The following is a 19,352-nucleotide window of genomic DNA, read 5'->3' on the forward strand; positions in this document are numbered from 1 at the left end:
TATATATATATATATATATATATATATATATATATATATATATATATATATATAATTATTATAATAATTAATATATTATATTATATTATATTATATTATATTATATTATTTGACGTGTCTGCGGGTGCTCCGGTTTCCTCCCACAGTCCAAAGCTAATTGGATGTCGGATAAAAATTGCCCCTTAGGTGTGAGTGGATGTGTCTGTGTGTCTGTCTGCCCTGCGATGGATTGGCGGCCTGTCCAGGGTGTATTCTGCCTTCAGCCCGATCCCGGCTGGTATAGACTCCAGCCAGTGAGTGAATGAGTTATATTATATTATATTATATTATATTATAATGCCAACTTTGTCTGTGGCTTGTAGTCTGACTGGGCATACTGGAATTGACCAATCAAACCCATAAATTATTAAAATACAGATTCCTGTAGATGATGCTCACGGTCTAAGCAAAGCTGCAAAGTCACCAAGTCCGTGGATTCTGTAATCAGGCTGTTACTGTGGAATACACACTTATATACACTTCCCACCAGCCCGGGAATTACAGCACAATACAATATATTTCCATGCTATTGGGAAAATCCCTGGTACTGTAGGTCCGGTGCAGGGGACGCCTGCGGTGTCTTTAATCACACCTACACGTATTGTAAAGGGTATCGGTGAATGTGCACGTAATATTTAATATTATTCTTTATTTAGATGCTTCTAACCAACATTGTGGCCGTTCATCTGGGCAAACTCTGGGGTGTGTCAGCTCGCAAATATATAAATACCAGTCAGTTGACACGTCTCATTTAATGTTTTTTTTTTTTTACATTGTCGATTAATATTAAAACTATGAAAATAATTAATTGACGCATATGGAATTAACAAAAGTTAACAAAAAGGTGCATGGCCTTTACAATCCCCTGACCTAAACCCAACTGAGATGGTGATTTAGGATGAGCTGGAGCTTTACAGAGTGTGTGTGTGTGTGTGTGTGTGTGTGTGTGTGTGTGTGTGTGTGTGTGTGTGTGTGTGTGTATATATATATATATATACACACACACCGGAACATACGTATATGTATTATTATATTATTTTTATATTATTAATAATTATAATAATAATAAATTAATATTATCAATATTACTATTAATAATATTAGTACAATATCTATTAATATAATATATATATATTAACAATAATAGTTTTAAAAAGTAAAAAAAGTTTAATTTTTATTAAACATTTATATATAAACATATGACTTATTTATTTAGTCATATGTATCTTTAGGAGTATTTTATTAATGCCAAAGTACATCCTTTTGTAATTTAAATTTCAAAATATGTATAATATTGATGATTACAACACTTTTTTTACATTTTTATGGTGTAATACTGAATAAATACTGCATAATAATCGATATTTGTGGATCGATTGAGCGCGCTGTTTCGGGGGAGGAGTCAACAAAGATGTTCTTTAACCTCCTTTGTTAATTTTCACGTTGCGAAGCTCTTTGGGAAACACTCGCAGAACTGGCTCATTCTTTACTCACGTCATTTGTTATTGGCTAAGGTTGACTGTTTTCGGGAAACCCACCCCAGAGGCTTTGTTCCAGTAGCAATAATAGTATCAGTTTATTATTCCATCTACTACATCAGTCTAGTGCATTTAAGTATTTATTCAAGAATATGATTTGCTGTTTTTATTGATGTTTATATATATATATATATATATATATATATATAGATATATATATATTAATTTAAGTTGTATAATTCTTTGTTATTTTGTATTATGTTTGATATTTATATCATACTGTTTATTATAAATACTGTTTTTGCAAATGGAGATATTTATGCAGTACATGTTTATCTACATGCTAAAATATAAATTTGGGATTTATTATTAAGTAATTTACTTAAATAATGTTGTGTGTTGTTTATATTTCATACATGATACTTTGTAATAAATTAATTAATTTACTATACACTTTAAATTGTGTTATTTATTTAATTGTTTTACAGCCAGTTGCAAAAAATGTCAAAGTGCCAATAGCACAGCTTTAAATTTTCTTCCTTGAAAAGTGTTCTCTGTTCAATATTGCACAGTTCTAAAAATTTGGGGCCACAATTGGTTTTCCACTGAGGGCATGAGTCAGTGTGTGTGTGTGTGTGTGTGTGTTAGAGCTCTGCAAATCAATGCTTTGGTGTTGATTTTGTATAGAGGAGTAAATCTTCGCTGGCCAAATGTGGGCTGCCTGAAAAGGGCCCACGCCGTGGGGCCGACGCTATACTGGTGAGCAAATCTCCATTGGCCCAATGTGGGCTGCCTGAAATGGGCCGACGCCATGGTGCTGGTGCCGTCCCGATGAGCAAATCTCCGTTGGCCCTAAGTGGGCTGCCCATATGGGGGCGATACGGCACCGACGTGCAAATCCCCAATGGTCCGATTTGGGCTGCCCATATGGGGCCGATGGCGTGGGGCCGATACCGCACCGATGTGCAAATCCCCAATGGCCCGATGTGGGCTGCCCATATGGGGCCGATGGCGTGGGGCCGATACCGCACCAACGTGCAAGTCCCCAATGGCCCGATGTGGGCTGCCCATATGGGGCCGATGGCGTGGGGCCGATACCGCACCGATGTACAAATCCCCAATGGCCCGATGTGGGCTGCCCATATGGGGCCGATGGCGTGGGGCCGATACCGCACCGATGTGCAAATCCCCAATGGCCCGATGTGGGCTGCCCATACGGGGCCGATGTGTTGGCCCACATTGGGCCCTCATTGGCCCAGTGTGGGCATGTTTGCTGGGATATGTATATTAAGCAAACAAATCTGCCAATGGGGTAAGCAAAATTTTCTTAGTAAGATTTCTTACAAGAAGCAATGGCAAAGTCTCAAGCAAAAAAGTCACTATTTTTGGACACAAGAATCAATTAAATAAATAAGTAAAATTTAGCTGTGAACATGTTTTTAATCTAGAACCAATCCAGGCACTGTCCCTGTTTCAGGCTTTGCGGTCACATAAATTACACACACTGGTCACTGGTTTATACTGATTACAACACACCTGATCCAACTAATCAACTAACAACTAGCTTATCAACTTACTATCTGCCCTCGCTAAGGCGAGCTGAGTGATACAGCAGTAAAACTAGCTGAAACTGAAAAACAGTCTAAAACACTTAACTCACATGAATTTGCTATCCCTCCGTAAATGCTGCTAATTTACCATTTCACCTTAAATGCTGCAGTCGCAGCACACAGGCTTCAGGCTGTATATATTATTTTTGGCGCTTTTAAGGTGGAACGGAACATTCAAATGGGTATCCACGTTCTGTTTTATATATATACTGTTTGTAATATTTTTGCACACCCTGAGCAGAAATTTGTAAAACTCTTAAAACACTTTATCATCTACTACAGTCAGAAAAAAGGAACTGTGTTTTAACGTAGAAAAATGGGTTTAATGCAGAAAAACGGTTAAGGTGGAATGGAAATGTTTTTTTAAAGGCAGAAGGGAAACGAGAACAAGAAAATAAAAGCTTCATACGCTAGTGAGGAATTAGTTTCACAGATGAGTACTTTTTCAGTAAACTGGTGTATTACAATTTTTAAAGGTAAGACTTATTTTCTATCTTTTTATTAGGCTACTTTAAAAATTAACAATAGCCAAGCTTTTTAAAAGGCATTAGCCAAGCTATATAAAAAATTGCATTCCTACACCTCCAAATAACATTTAACATTGTAGTCCCAGTTTCAAAATATGTGGATGAGATGGACAAAAGCCTTATCTACAGGGATTTTCAGTTACATTGTTATTTTTTATTTATTTAGAATTAAATAACAAATGATTCCTGTGGGAGAGATCCTGTAGAATATATATTACAATATATTGATGAGAAAGCTTATATAAGATAGCAGCCAATAGCATTGTGTGTGTTTTGCAGGATTAACTGTGGATTCTTCTGTATAATATATTATTTATGACTACAAAAGGTTATTGTGTGGTATGTACCACATTAGTTGATGTAATGGATTTATCTTTTATGTGCTGTAGACATTACAGTAAGAATGCGAGACACTGTAAATAAGACTTCAGTTTAGTAAAGCCTATACTGTTTTTTATTTGAACCCCAAAGAAACACTGGACCCCCAAATAATTATTGTATAATTCGCACCCTGCCTGAAGTGTTTTAGAGTGATTAACTGGCCTAGACCAGCCTAACCAAGTTATTGTTATTGAGAATATATACTGGAGCAAGTGTGTAAGAGCATGCGTGTGTGAAATGTGTCTGTATATGGCACTAAATAACAGGTCATCATGGTTGAGCTGAAGCGGTTACCGCATACACATTACAGGGAGCAGTTAACTGCAGGCTTCAGCAGGGACAGTAATTGCTATGGTCAGACCTAAGGATGAGCCCCAGCCCATACACACCCATACAAGGCGAACTGCATGTTCAGTGTTCCTAATTTTGAGGAAAAGTGCTAAAAGCTTTCTGTGAGATTAGTGTGAACATGATTCCTGCCAATAAAAGATAAAATAAGACCTACTCTGTAATTCCTCATTTAGTGTAGACTTTAAATCAATATTAATTAGGATGCATCATTGATTACAGTGAATAAAGCAGAAACATACAGTGATACACAGTGGTACTGTATAGTTAAGTTGCAGTAATAGTTGGAGTGTTCCCTCTACTGGCCATTCTTGGTTACTACAGGTATTAATTCACATTTCCGAAAGCAAGCCATAATACAATGCTACACACTTACTGGTACCAAATGTTGTATAATGAAGCAGACATCACCTATATGTGATACATCCAAACAAGCACACACACAAACACATTAAACTCACGCTGTTTGAAGACTTGTTGTTGTTGTTGAGGTGGTCTTGGCTGAGTGGGTTGAGTGGACTAAGTGGACTGTCATTAGGGGATCCGTTCTGCTGGCAGTCGAGTGTGACCAGGTCTCGACAGTGAGCGTGACACGTGTACTTACAACCTGCAGAAGAGAAGAAAGAAGGTGAGATATTAGAAGAGAAGAAAGAAAAAAGAAGAAAGAGAACAAAACAGATGATAAAAGAACAAATGATAAAAATGAGGAAGAGGAGTAAAAAATATAGAAAAGTACAGGAAGCAAACAACAAAAATAAATACAAAATTATGCAAAAGAAAATAAATAAAAATAAAACAGGAAAAAAAGAAAAGAAACAAGATACAACAACAGAAAGGAAGAGATAAGAGGAAAGGAGATAATAATTCATTAACAGAAGAAAATAGATAATAAGAGAAGAAAGAGAACAAAACAGATGATAATGGACAAATAAGAAAAGAGGAAGCGGAGTGAACAATATAGAATATAGAAGTACAAGACGCAAACAACAGTTGTAAAGACAAAATGATAGAAAAGAATAGAAATAAAAATAAAACAAGAAAAAAGAGAAGGGAAAAAACAAAAAGGAAGAGATAAGAAGAGAGGAGAAAAGCATTGATGATCAGAAGAAAATAGATAATGGGAGAAGAGAAGAGAAAAAGTCAAGGAATGACAAACAGAGATAATAAGCCTATACAAGAAATAAAGAAGAACAGAGAAGAGAAAAGACAAGTGAAAGTAAAAACCAAAGAGAAGAATTTTTACAAAGTGATAAGAAGAGGCAAGAAGTGGGGAGCAAAGTGGATGAAAAGAGAAGATCAATGAAAAGAAGAGTCATAAAGAAAAGAGACAAGCAAAGTAGAAATATAAATTATTTGAAAAGAGAATGACGACCAAACAGAGTGATTTTGTGGTGTGGGGACCATGTGGATACAGATGGAGAATCGCTGGGTAGATATACAGCTGTATTAGATACTGATTTCACTGTGTGGTTTGCATGATATGCAAATTCTGCAACGAAAGCACAGCTCGCTTTTAGGCAGTCTCAGCTTCTAAACAAAAAGACACAGGCACAAACCAGCCTTGGAGACTTTCCCATTACTGAACGATATCTAAAAAACGCTAGACTTATAAAACTGAATATCTATCCCGAGGCACAGATTTGCTCACATCTCTCTTCCACGAGCGCCAAACTCTAAACTCTCAAACTAATACCAACAGAATGCTTAAATATATAATGCATTTATTGTATTTTTGAAGGGAAGGCAACTGCGTATATGTCTAAGGAGCATGTTGTGAACTGGGTTTTCTTCACTAAGGAAACTATTTCTGTGATCATTTGCTGTCTTGTGTTCCTCAGGCCTTATAGTGTGTTAACAGTGCATTTATCTGTTTAAGGATGTAACATGTACCATATTGTTGATTTGTGCTGTTACTACAGTTTTAGCATACACATTGAGAGTTCTCATGATCTGCAAATGCAAATTTAACAGTTAATAAAAGGAATTAACTAGCTGGTACGAGTGGATCAGACACAGCAGTGCTGCTGAAGTTTCTAAACACCTCAGCGAGTCCTGTAGGCAGCATCCTTTGGGCAGTACAGATGAAGGACTAGAGAATGACCAACTCAAAATGTAAAGCAACAAATGAGCATTTGATCCTGACTTTACTTCATCTACAACGTGGAACCCGGTGAGTGATTAAACACAGTGTTTAAAAACTCCAGCAGCACTGCTGTATCTGATGCACTTATACCAGCACAAAGTACACTATCATCCCACACACCACCACCATGCCATTACAGTCACTGCAGTGTTGAGAATTCAGTGACCCAATACCCAAATTAATAGCTGCTCTAGAGGTCCTGTGGGGTCCTGTTCATGGATGAACAGGATAAAAATAAAGGAAGATAATAAAATATACAGAGAAACAGATACAAGACTACAGTCTGTAATTATACTGTAGAACCACAAAGCATTCCTATACGCTCTGCGGCGCTGATCGATGTTTATACCCTGCTGTATGTGCAGATAGAACAGCATCATGGATGTAATGATGTCACTCTTGTGGCATATACAGATTTAACATTATATACAGAATGCTACACAAACTGCACACCCAGCAGCACTCAGCAACACACACTCTATATATATGTAATATAATACAATTACACACACAGTGTTAATATACTATTATCCTACCTGAAGACTTGTGCTTGACCTGCTGCGTGATTTTTCCAGAAAGTTTACACATAGCTGCTCCCATTCCAGCCAAGTCTACCAATGAGACTCCCCCTCGCTTTCTCTCTCTCTCTCTCTCTCTTTGCTCTCTCTTTCTCTTTCTACTTAGCTCCGTCCCAGCTGATAGAAGTCCATCAGGCAAAGCTTTTGCACACACACTTACATACACACACACACACACACACACAAACACACAGCAGAAGATGCTATTAACCATGCACAATCTCAGAGCATTCCCTCGTCCATCCTGCCCCTACAATTCAGTTTCATCTCATTTGCCTCTCTCTCTCTCTCACTCCTATTCTCTCTCTCTCTCTCTCTCTCTCTCTCTGTCATTCTTTCTTTCTCTCTCTTTCTCTCTGGGCTTGATGTGCTGAGTGTGGTGATTTGACTATCAAATGTCTGGCTCTCTGGGCAGCAGTGATGGACACTGAGAAATGACAGGGGCAGGTGACTGTGTGTGTTTATTTGCTAATCAGCCATAACATTACAACCAATAACAGGTGAAGTGAATTGCACTCTTTGTCGGGTAACAATTTACATTTACAAGTAAAGAGCCTTCAGATTTATTCAAGGCGATTTTTTGAAAGCAGAAAAAAAGAGCAAGCATAGGAATCTGAGAGACTCGACATGAGACAAACTTTGGTGTCTGGATGACTGAAAGGTTTTGCAGGGTGTCCTGGTGTGCAGTGGTCTGCATCGACCAAAGGTGGTACCGAATAGGGAAGGAGAGCCAGCATCAGGGAGATGGGCATCTATTACAGGACTTTAAACATCTGCTGCAAATGTCTTTGCACGAGATACCACAGAACACCTTCAGAGGTCGTATGTAGTCCATGACTCAACATGTCAGTCACACTTACACAGTATTAGGCAGGTGGTTTTAATGTTTTGGCTAATTAATGTATATAAATACCAACTAACAAACAGTATCAAAGCCCTGTTCCCGTCTGTCCCTCCAGCTTCCTGCCTCCTAAACCCCCTCACTACACTCTCCTAAAGCCTGCACATTGTCTCGCTCTCCTCTGAGTGCCATCAGCCTTAAACCTGACCCCCCGGCCCCTGAACACACACAGCCTGATGGGATTTCCGAGTGGAAAAGCTTTCCAAGATCCATGGGGTGTATTTAGGAGCCAGTGTTGTCACAGTACGTCAGTGGACCAATAAGAGTGCTACATGCTGGATTGTCTGCTGAGTGTTTTGTCTTTTGTCCAGGCACACACACACACTGTAGATTTTCAGTAGAGCTGCAACAGCCTCAATATGCTTAAATGCAAATGTCAACGAACAATAGTCAAGACCCCAGAGGATCACCACATAGCAGATATAACTTGTGTGGTGGGTCATTCTGAGCACTGCTGTGACACTGACATGGGGGAGGTGTGTTAGTGCGCGTTGTGCTAGTGGTACAAATAGATCAGATACAGCAGTGCTGCCGGAGGTTTTTAACACCTCAGTGTCACTGCTGGACTGAGAATAGTCCAACAACCAGTATTGTCAAGCCAACAGCGTCCTGTGGGCACTGATGAACAACTATAGGATAACAAAACAAAACTGTGCAGCAACAGATTTAGAGCTTTTGTCTCTGTCTTCTGTTCTGTGACTTTACATCTACAAGTTTGAGCAGCTATTGGTGGGAGTATCTAATAGAGTGGAGGACAGTGAGTCAACACAGTCTTGACTCACTTCAGCAGCACTGCTGTGTCTCATCCACTTGTACTTTGAGAAAAAACTGTATTTATATATTCTCACCCACACATTTTTTTTATGAAAACCAAAACTAAATTAGCATCATAGCATATGCTTTGGCAGACTGTCTATACATGTGCAAAAATGAATTTATTTATATCTTTTGCTTTAAACAGACACTCGCACATTCTGTGCTCGGGTCCCGAGGGCTTTTGAAAAGTGCTGCTTAGTCCAGGCAGTAATTGGTCTTCCCGTAATGAGAGAGAGACAGACAGCTCTATCGATTATGCTCAGCGTGAGAACAGACCTCAGCACTCACTCATACAACACACTATCATACACATCAAGACTGTCATCATTTTTTAAAAGATCAAAAATCCATGTTGTGATAATTGTGGTATTTTATTTGTCTATGGTCAATTTTTGTCCTGTTTCTTTGAAGCTTTAAGGGTATCTTTTGTAAAATTGTTTTTGTTTGCAATTTAAATGTATGCATTTTCTGGGCTTAATATTGTTGTTAATGTTTTTGTTAGATTACTTTATTTATTATGTTACATTTATTACAAGTCTTACCAAGTATCCTAGTAAGTTATTATTGTTTATAAAATAGATGAATGATTTTTAGTTTTGACTGAATGAATGAACTGTTATACTAAATAAAACTTCAATTTTGTTCCAGTAGTATATTCCTTTTTTTTTATTATAATTTTATTTCTATTATTTTTTTTTTTACATTTTCTCCCAATTTACATGGCCAATAACCCAAATCATTTATTAGGACTCCTCCTATCATCAGCAATGGCCCAACACACCAGGAGGGTGAAGACTAACACATGCTTCCTCCGTTACATGTAAATCCAGCCACTGCTTCTTTTCGAGTTGCTGCTGATGCAGCATTGCCGAGTAGCATCACAGCGTGCTTGGAGGAAAGCGAAGCGACTCGGTTCTGATACAATAGCTCACAGACGCCCTGTGCTGCTGGCATTACTCTAGGAGTGATGTGGGGAGAGAGCGCCATCTACCCACCCGGAGGGAGCAGACCCAATTGTGCTCCCTCTAAGCACCGGCAGCTTGATGGCAAAGCTGCATGAGCGGGGGTTTGAACCTGCAACCTCCCGCTCATAGTAGCAGCGCTTTAAACCGCTGGACCACTCTGCGCCTCTCAGTAGTATATTCTTAAAGGTAATTACATATATTGTTTAGTCTTTCTTTATTCTAACAAGAATATTATTGCCAAAATACCCTGAAATATTGTGATATTATTTTTTGGGACATATTGCCCACTAGGGGTGTGCCATACAGTATGCAATGCGTACTCAATAATATTGCCAACATTTTTGAATATCATGAACAATATTATATCCTGAAATATCATCCACCCCTAATTATTATGTGAGGGTACCACTTCTGCTATTTTTAAGAAAGGGTAATTCAGACTGTTCTCATTTCCCATGATATATCTACTAGATAAATAATATCTGTTCAGTGTAATTAAGTCCATGATGTAAGGATCTGGATCATTTATTTCTGTTACAAATTTGATCAAATTATTGTATTTTTAAAATCTCAGTTAGGGGTTTGCCATATCATATCTAATGCAATAATATAATTACATTTTTATTTTGTTGTAGTGTATTCTTTAAATATTTTTTGAAATTCATTTTTTTGTCATATCACCAAGAGTATCTTTTTCGCAAAAATACATGAAATCAAATATCAGGATATTATTTTAGGGCTGTATCGCCCACCCCCATTGCCCACCCCTAAAACACACACATAAAAACAAACACAAGATACTGTCTGCCTCACAGGGGGTTGTGTCTGAATGAGACAGACAACTTTTCACCCAGTGAAGATGAAAAGCATAACGCAGGCACACGCAAATCGCCGTCTACAATTAAGCAAAAATGTTGCTTCTGATGGAATGCAGAGTTCTTTCATTTCGACTATACTTCTCATAACTGACATGCCTGTTTGTGTGTGTGTGTGTGTGTGTGTGTGTGTGTGTGTGTGTGTGTGTGTGTGTGTGTAGGTAGGTCGTTTAATTAACCAGAAGAATTAAACCAATAAGGCAAAAGATTATACCTAGTTAGTTTACATATAAACTGTGTGCCTACATTATACAAACAACAGGTCTAATGCCAGGTGTTAGCTATAGGGGTTTAAACTGTGTTCTTTGAAATGATGGTGTTATGCAGCACATTTTGGATGAGCTGGGGAATTGAGGATATCCCACATCCTGATCTCACTAAAGCTTTTGTAACTTAATGCAATCAAATCCTTACAGCAATGTTTGACAAACAAATATAGTATAAGAAAGCCCTCCCTGCACAGTAGAGATTTATAATAACCCCCACTCATTCAGCACTCGTCTATCCAGCATATTGTTAGTCAGGAATCTCACAAACTCTGGCTGTCGTTTCTAACGGCTCCACAATGGCTGGCATGCTGGATTTCTTACAAGCTTCCGAAACAAAAACAAGCTTCCAGGAGGCCTGCCACACAAAGAGCAGGGATATTATATATCACACTTCACTCACAATAACTCCAGATGAATGCTTCTCTAAATTCAGTTAAACTTTACGTCAGAAACTACAGAATACTGCAGATGCTAGCTAATCTCCTAACAATTTAAGCTCATGTCTAGTTGTGGTCTCTAGTATGAATGGATTTTGTAAAAAAAAAAAAAAAAAAAAAAAGAATCTTAGTCCCCTGGTATTTTTAACTAGTGTAAACAGAACTGTTATTAACATTCACCACCTATCTCAATTTTACTTTTCTGGTGGTGTTCCATAGACAAATTCTAACCATTTGTTCCTTAGCTCTGAATTACTGGGCAAAGCATAAAACACTGATCTGATGTGTTATTTGCTCAAATAACACAGGAACAAACTGCCATGCTATTCCTAGCGCTGTTAGCTCCTGTCTGACGAGACGTGTCGGCTTCAGCTCTGTCTGTGGGCGGTCACGAGCCAAGATGGGCGAGGCCATGACTACTAAAGTGGATTTCAGCTAAATAACACCCCCTTAAATTTTTTCCCAATTAAAGATATAGTTTTATATAGTTTCAGATATTATGTCATGTCTTCATTCTCCACTATAAAACCGTTTCGATTCTAACTAAACTTCTGAGAACTCTCCTCAATGCTGATGTCTGGACAATTATGTCAGTTAATGGCACCTTGAGGACACCAGATGGCGCTCTTAACACAATGATCAAAACAAAGACCTGGAACTCGGTTAGCAATAAAATACCCGATGCCCCATCCAATGCATTAGTTAAAAAGGACTTGTGTGGTATGCATGGTAATGACATATTCTGCTACAATACACATATTAGCCACATATATTTACACTGTATCTTCTTTAACTTCTCAGTTAAAGTCAAGTATACTTCAGTATAATTTTGGTTAGTATATCTCTGCGAAGTATGTCAAAAATTATCCTGAAATCACTTGTTTTTAGTTTAAAATAAACCTCTTTTTGTAAAGGTCACAGACTCTTCCTTAACCAGATTTTGACAGGCTACTATCGGCTCATTCACACACTGTTGTTAGTCACACAAGCACCATTAAACTCTGCAGTCTCCCTCATCATCCAGTACTGAGAAACTGCTCATGTTTACACTGCTCTGGGCTGCTTAGGCACACTGTGACTACTGGAGCTATTAGATACACCACTCCACCACTGTCTGAAAGCAGCATGCAGGTCAGTCGGATAAGCTGAGGCAGCTACGCATCCAACCGCAACAATACAGAGTCCACACACAATACCAAAACAAACCCAACACCAGCCACTCAGCTGCTGTAGAGTCCCTCACACAGGTGAGGAACGCGTGGCCTTGCTAATGAGAGCGGAAGCCTCAGTCTCACCATGCTGACTTATTCATAGGCTGAGTAATGGGGGGGAGAAGCTCAATCTCTTTAGCTCTCTCTCTCACTCTCTCTTTCTTTTTCTTTGCCTAGACTTGATCCCAGACTGATAAATGACCAAAGCTGGATTTGACCTTGAAAATGACGAGGGATGCAGTTAACTTGCGGTTTCTGAGGCTGGTAACTCTGATGAAATTATCCTGTACAACAGAGAGAACTCTTGGTCTTCCTTTCTGGGGCAGTACTAATGAGAGCCAGTTTCATCATAATGTTTTTTAGGATACTTTTAAAGTTCTTGAAATTTTTTTCTTTGCTTAGTTAAGTAGGTCTTGCCATAATATGGATTAGAACATTACTCAAATTGGACTATTTATTGTATACCAACTCTTGACAAGTTCAGCACAGCTGTTAACTCAAAGCCATTCCAGGTGACTACCTCATAAAGCTGACTGAGAAAATGCCAAGACGTGCAAAGCCGCCATCTAAACAAGAGGTTCTTACTTTTAAGAATCGAAAATCTAAATCATATTTTGTTTTAATTGTTTTTTGTTTGCTGATTAATAATTCCATATGTTGTTTTTTTATAGTTTTGATGACAAAATTAGTAAGGTCAAAATAATCTTCTGTTGATGTAAAGTTCTCTGTTGTCTGTGGAATCCCTGTCTACAGTAATAAATCCATTTTGGGCATACTGCAATGTGGGTAACAGAGGACTGCAAACAGTACATCAGATGCATTCTCCAATTTTTTTTTATGTCAACTGCTTTTATTGGTTGTATATGAATGGTCCTTCTTTTTGGAACAGCGTTCTATGATGTAGTTGCAGAGAAATTCAGCCCACTTCGGCTGCAGCCTAGGCTCTTGAACTATACTTTATATATATATATATATATATATATATATATATATATATATATATATATATATATATATATATATATATAGAGTAGTTTTTAGTAACTTGGGATCCTCAAAAAACAAACACAACATAGTCAACACAGTGAAACCACATAGCTTTAGAACAAGCTTGGACCAAAATGGTAACTTTTAGCTCATTAGCTCCAAACTCAGCACACTGGACTCACCAGAGGTCTTCCACAGCAGGTTGAGCTCCATTCGGCCTGAACGCCACATCGCTTTGGGGAAGCAGTAGAAGAGTGTGGTCAGTCTCCTCAGTGTCCGACCGAAGCTCCGGCCCAGGCCCATCACTTACCCTACACACACTGCACCACACGCACTCACTCCTGCCAAACTCCAAACACTCCTGCTTCTCCCATGCGTATGATAACCCAACTCTCTATCCATAGAGATCTGCTGTCTTCTAAAACTTGCTCTACTGCAGACCTGTGCCCATTCAGGCCTGGCTGAGCTCTGGGTAATGACTGTCTGCTGCCTGTGGCCTCCCTTCAGTGAGCCCCCAAGCTCAGCTATGTGTGTGTGTGTATATGTGTGTTTAGCGACAGCACAGTTGTCTGCTTCCCCGTTACGTTCAGAGTCAGCTGGCCCAAAGGCAGACTATAGCGGCCTGTCATTACGCTGTCGCAGACCGGTGTGTCTTCTCTAGGCACACCGTCAATCCTGCTACACAAACAAGCAGATGGACATTAGGGGAGCCAACAGGTGGGTGTCAAATAGCAGCAGACAATACAGAGAGGCCTGAGGAAACCCAAAACTATGAGAACCCTGCAGCACCAATGGACAAAGTAAACCAAAAAAGCCTTCCTTAGCTCGTCTTTGAAGGACAGGGATGTGTAGTCAAGGGAAGTGTTCGACCAGTTTAAGCCAGTGGTAAATGTAAATTGAGCATGGGGATTAAATGTGTATTTTTGTACACTTGGTATTTTAAATCAGTTTGTCCTTCTTTGTTGGACCAACTGGTTCAGTTTACACCAGTATCTGGATTGTTTCCGCCACATGCTTTTAGACATGATAGCCAAATTTGTCTTTGGTTAGTCTCATCCCCATTTCATCATCCTCTTTACTGTTTTTTCACTAGAGCCAGGAAGTATAATCCCATGAATTTTGCCACGTCCTATAGAGGCTAATGGATACTGCACCCTCCAGCAGGGTATACACATGTAGCCTCCTGCATTGAATATGAATGTGATTCCTGCTTGAGTCATTTGTCATTTGCACAAACAATTCTAGCCAGACACGATTACCACTCACTGTGCTGTTTACTTGGGTTTGTGTTAATGCTGTGGCCAGTGTTCAGCCTCACTTACAAGATAACAGGGATTTCCAATCCCTAATAAACCATATCAACCACAATGTAACAAATATCTACCACCAAGAAACACCTTGCCAATCACTAATGCCATAAGAACCAACACTTAAGGTAATTAATACTACTGTAACCACAAAGCAACACTTTAGCATCCAAGCAGCCAAGCAACCAGCTTGAAACTACTTTGCAAAACACTACAGCAACCCCCTAGGCTACCATAGCAACAAGTGAGGGCAACTTTTGCTGTGCAACCATCCTACATTTCCTTCAGAAAAAGGACTCGTCTTGTTCATATACTGCTTTTTCATGGGTTTTGCTAAGTCAGTGTATGTGAACGTTGTAGAGTATTGGTCCAGTTGACTAAGACACAGTCACTATGATCCGAGAGAGCTGAAAACCCAGTGATGTTGCATCAGCAGCAAAAAAAGAGGTGGTGGCTGACTTTACATGTATGGGAGCATGTGCTGGTTTTCATTTGAACTGGAATTGGGTAATTGGTCTTCCAAATTGGGGAGAAAATAGGGTAAAAATATAAACAAATTTATTCAAAAATTATAGATGCATATGCATCAGAACTGTTCATTAGGAACACTTATCTCAGAATGCCAAGTGCTAGTGTGAATTACAGTGTACTGAAAGCAAAGGAATGTTCTGTATGTCCAAACAAGAACCCTCAACAGAAAGAAACCCTCTTACTGTGTCACATTAGCAAAACAGCAGGTCTAAGAGGATATGATAAAAAATAGATGTTGCTGCTGTAGCGCAGGGCAGGCTATTATCTTAATCACTCGATCCACTGAGCGTCTCACTCATTCACCTAATTATTTGATCACTTGAGTGCGGTATCACATGAAAGCCAAGGAGGAGAAAAGGAGGCTCAGTGAAAGTCACCTTTGTCCAGATGTTCCATTCGAGTGAACACGGTCAGCTCTACTTGTGAATGAACAACCACTTACAGCAAAACAACACACCAGAGTGTGTAGGCAGCCATTTTGGAAATAGATACTGAGGGAAAGATTTAATGAGTTTGTGGCTTTTTGTTAAAATGGCTGAAAATGTTTTTATACTGGTCCTGCAGCGTGGATGATTTGTGTCATCTGATAAACGACATTAGACAGTAGCAGAAAAACAAGATTCCGAGTTACTGGCATTCATGCATAGCTGTTCCTGATGTTTAGATCACGTTGCTGACATTGCACTTAAGCGAAATGGCTGATAGAATTAATGCAAAAATGGTAATGCAGTCACTTAAATCTCTGCAGAACTGTTTTTGTGCATGGATGTGTGCGACAATGTGTCACAGTGCATTTCATTATGCAATTCAAGCACAGATTGTATTCTGAGTGTTGGTGCAAGTGGGCTACAGCAATAGAGACATTGTCTTTTTCTTCTGCCATACTTTTTTCAGTCAACTGTAATGGCAATAGCCCTATTTTGTTTACACATGCTATAGAGCTGTCCTGTATCACTTTCTAGGTACTGTTTTGACATGATCTGGTGCAAATATAATTCTGGATATTATGCTTTTTCACCAAAATCTCAACTATACTCAAAAATACAAAAGGGAATTATTTGCTTAACTTCCCATCCATCACTATCTGTTACATAACTGTACATTTTGCATTCTGCTTTATAATGCTGCATTAGCAAGACCGGTGGCAAATTTTGTTTGTCCCTGGTGGGTCTTAATAGCTTTCTCCCATTTTCTAACACACTAGATACTGGCTAATATAGTACTAATGATTCAGTGATGTAATACAAAATGCTATTATACAGTTCAACACTATTTACTAGTAATAGTACATTCTGCTTTTGTTAGCATTAGTTTAAACAGGATGATTGGATAATCACCACCACACCTCATCCCCAACTCGTGAAAGCATTGGATGGAGCAGTGTCAATCCAGAGAACACACTTCCAATGTACACCTCAATGCTTGGGGGCTGTATACAGTCCTCCTGTATCTCACACCTGCCACACCGGCCATTAGGCATGGTACCAATAGGTTCATGCTTATTTATCTGCTCCACTTTAATTCTATTGCCAATAATGCATTATAGGGACTAGACTAAGCTTTGTGTGTGCATTTGTACATCTGTTTCAGCAAAGGATGCAACTCAAAGTAGCTTAATGCATTGATTATTTTTAACATACAGTGTATCATTTATTTGGTTGTATATACAGTACACCGCATAAAGCTAAAGCAATTAGGCCAAAATGTCTTCCAGAACTGGTTTTCTTTAATCATTTCCGTGGAATGCTGGCAGTGACGTTTCATGGAAAACCAGGCAACCAGAAAACCCGTCTGTCCACATGCCAGTAATGCATGTAAGTGAGTTTGTGAGTGTGAATGTGCACACCTGTCTCTTGTGTGCATTCTTTCAGGTATGATGAGTGAAATGTGGTCTGTATGTCTATATATGAGGGCTATATGTTTAAATATATTTTGATCTACTTTAGAACTACTAAACTATTCAGAGTTTAGAACCCTCTCCACCACCGACCTGATTTTTTTTAAGATTTGTATAAGAAGCATTTTTAAATGTAATTTAGCCAATTTAGCCATTAAACCTCCCACACTAAAATTACAGGTGTTTCAGTTTTAGTTTCCAACCATTGTATATAGTTGATGTAAATATGGTAAACATAGACCTCAAAATATAAGTCCTATGAGTTCCTATCAACACCAGGTACTGAAGAGAGCTTACTGGAGAATGAGTGATCAAACTGTGCAACTGTGTATAAGTATCAAAGATCTCACCTGCACACACCAGACCATCCTGGATGATGTTTTTGAAGCACACATCACACCACTCCAATAATGTGCAGTTCAAAAAGGTGTGTCCTTCTCCTTTCTCCTCTTTAACCCGGGGGTCTTTGGTTCGCGCCTCAAAGATGGTCCTTACATCTGGAGGTTTGTAGCTTTTCTTTCTGGCTCTGGGTGCAGCTTCCTTCTCTCCCTCCGCTGAATCCTGAGGCCGGGGAGAATGTGCTTTCCTCTGACCCTTCACTTTAGCCCTCAACCCGGGTTTGGGGGCTGGAGAACCCCAACCAGGTCCGGAACCATCCCGTACGAGTGAGTTGGGGTACTTATTCAGGAAAAGCAAGGATAAAGGTGGTGTGACTTGATGAGTCTGGCGTGGAGGTGAGAACTTCCTACTGACAGGCATGGAGACAGGTAGACGTGTGCTGGGGTAAAAGAGAAAAAAAAAATCAAAAATCAAAATCCATTGATCTTCATTACTTTCGATGACCATAGTGAGTCTTCACACAGATTTGTTGGACCTGTCACTGAATATGACCCACTGCCAAAGCTCTGAGGTCAGTTGAATAGCTAATAATAAGACTATTAGTACAAAGATGCCCACATGTTACAGAATGACAGAAAACACAGGAAACTAGGTTTAGCTTAATCAGGAAACAAAAGTAAATTTTGAAAATATATTATCATTCTAAATGCCCTGGAATATAAAACTATGTAACTATGTGTGAATGTTATTTAAATGGAGGTATTTGTTGAGAGTACATGACTGGAACTGAAGTGAAAGTAGATAAGAGCAAACAGAGAATAAGTAAACAACTATATGCAAAATATGGGAACATAAAATGTCAACATAAAATGAACTCATATGAGCCTGTAATCTTTTTTTTTTGTACGTTAGTTCTAAAATAAGAAGATGAGCCCAAAAAAAGAGGTTTTGCAATAGCAAAGAATTACAAAAGCTATTTACTGTAGCAAAATATATACTGTATATAAGTACACAAATTAATAATATAATTTTAATGATTAAAAGAGAAAAACACATTTTAGTTATAGCATATGTAAATTCATTACTTTTTTGCAAAATGCAATAAAGTAAAAGAGAAGGAAAAATGGCTTGCTTTCAAAGTGATCCTAGTAAACAACTACAAACAAAAACAGTTCACTTCTCCACAGAAATAAAGAGGAACTTCTCAGAAAATCCAGCACCTGTCAGCATTAGTATAGAAGTTGGCTAAACCATATTCTTCTCTTTTTGATTGATGGGCTTGGGCTAAAAAAGGTGATAAACCTCAAAAGTGAAATGTTAGACCTACAAGAAAAGAGTACAGATGCAACTGTAACATAATGAAATTAAAGAAAATAAATCACTGAGCAAATTAAACTTGAGTAAACAACTGTAAACAAATAAACTTCTGTTTTATGCAGAATTTAAGGGGAACTTCCTAAAACATTCAAAATCTGTTGGCATGAGAAGTTGGTAGAACCATGTTCTTCTCTCTTTGATGAAGTTTTGGTTTAAAAAAAAAAAACGATGATATACCTCACATAATGAACAAGAATAAACATTATTAACTTCAGTACAGGTAATATTTTGGGTGAAGAGTTAATAAAACAAACATTAATCAGAACAGAAGGCTTGCTAGCAAAGAAGTAACTTGCTAGCAAAGTGACCCGTGACCCCGGTAAACAACTATAAACA

The 19,352-nt window shown here is 38.5% G+C and overlaps 1 protein-coding gene across 1 annotated transcript in view; it reads right to left on the minus strand.

The window, feature by feature from the left end:
- The window catches only part of LOC103043012 (ras association domain-containing protein 5-like), a 36,273-nt gene that overhangs the window by 14,081 nt on the left and 2,840 nt on the right, over nucleotides 1-19,352 (minus strand). Inside the window, exons 2-3 of the mRNA XM_049473431.1 lie at nucleotides 17,651-18,078; nucleotides 4,845-4,990 (exon numbers count right to left, since the gene is read on the minus strand). Of these exons, the coding sequence (XP_049329388.1) occupies nucleotides 4,845-4,990; nucleotides 17,651-18,078 (574 nt within the window). The remainder of the gene's footprint in view (nucleotides 1-4,844; nucleotides 4,991-17,650; nucleotides 18,079-19,352) is intronic.

Source organism: Astyanax mexicanus, chromosome 2 (assembly GCF_023375975.1).
Source record: "Astyanax mexicanus isolate ESR-SI-001 chromosome 2, AstMex3_surface, whole genome shotgun sequence".
Lineage (NCBI taxonomy): Eukaryota > Metazoa > Chordata > Actinopteri > Characiformes > Acestrorhamphidae > Astyanax > Astyanax mexicanus.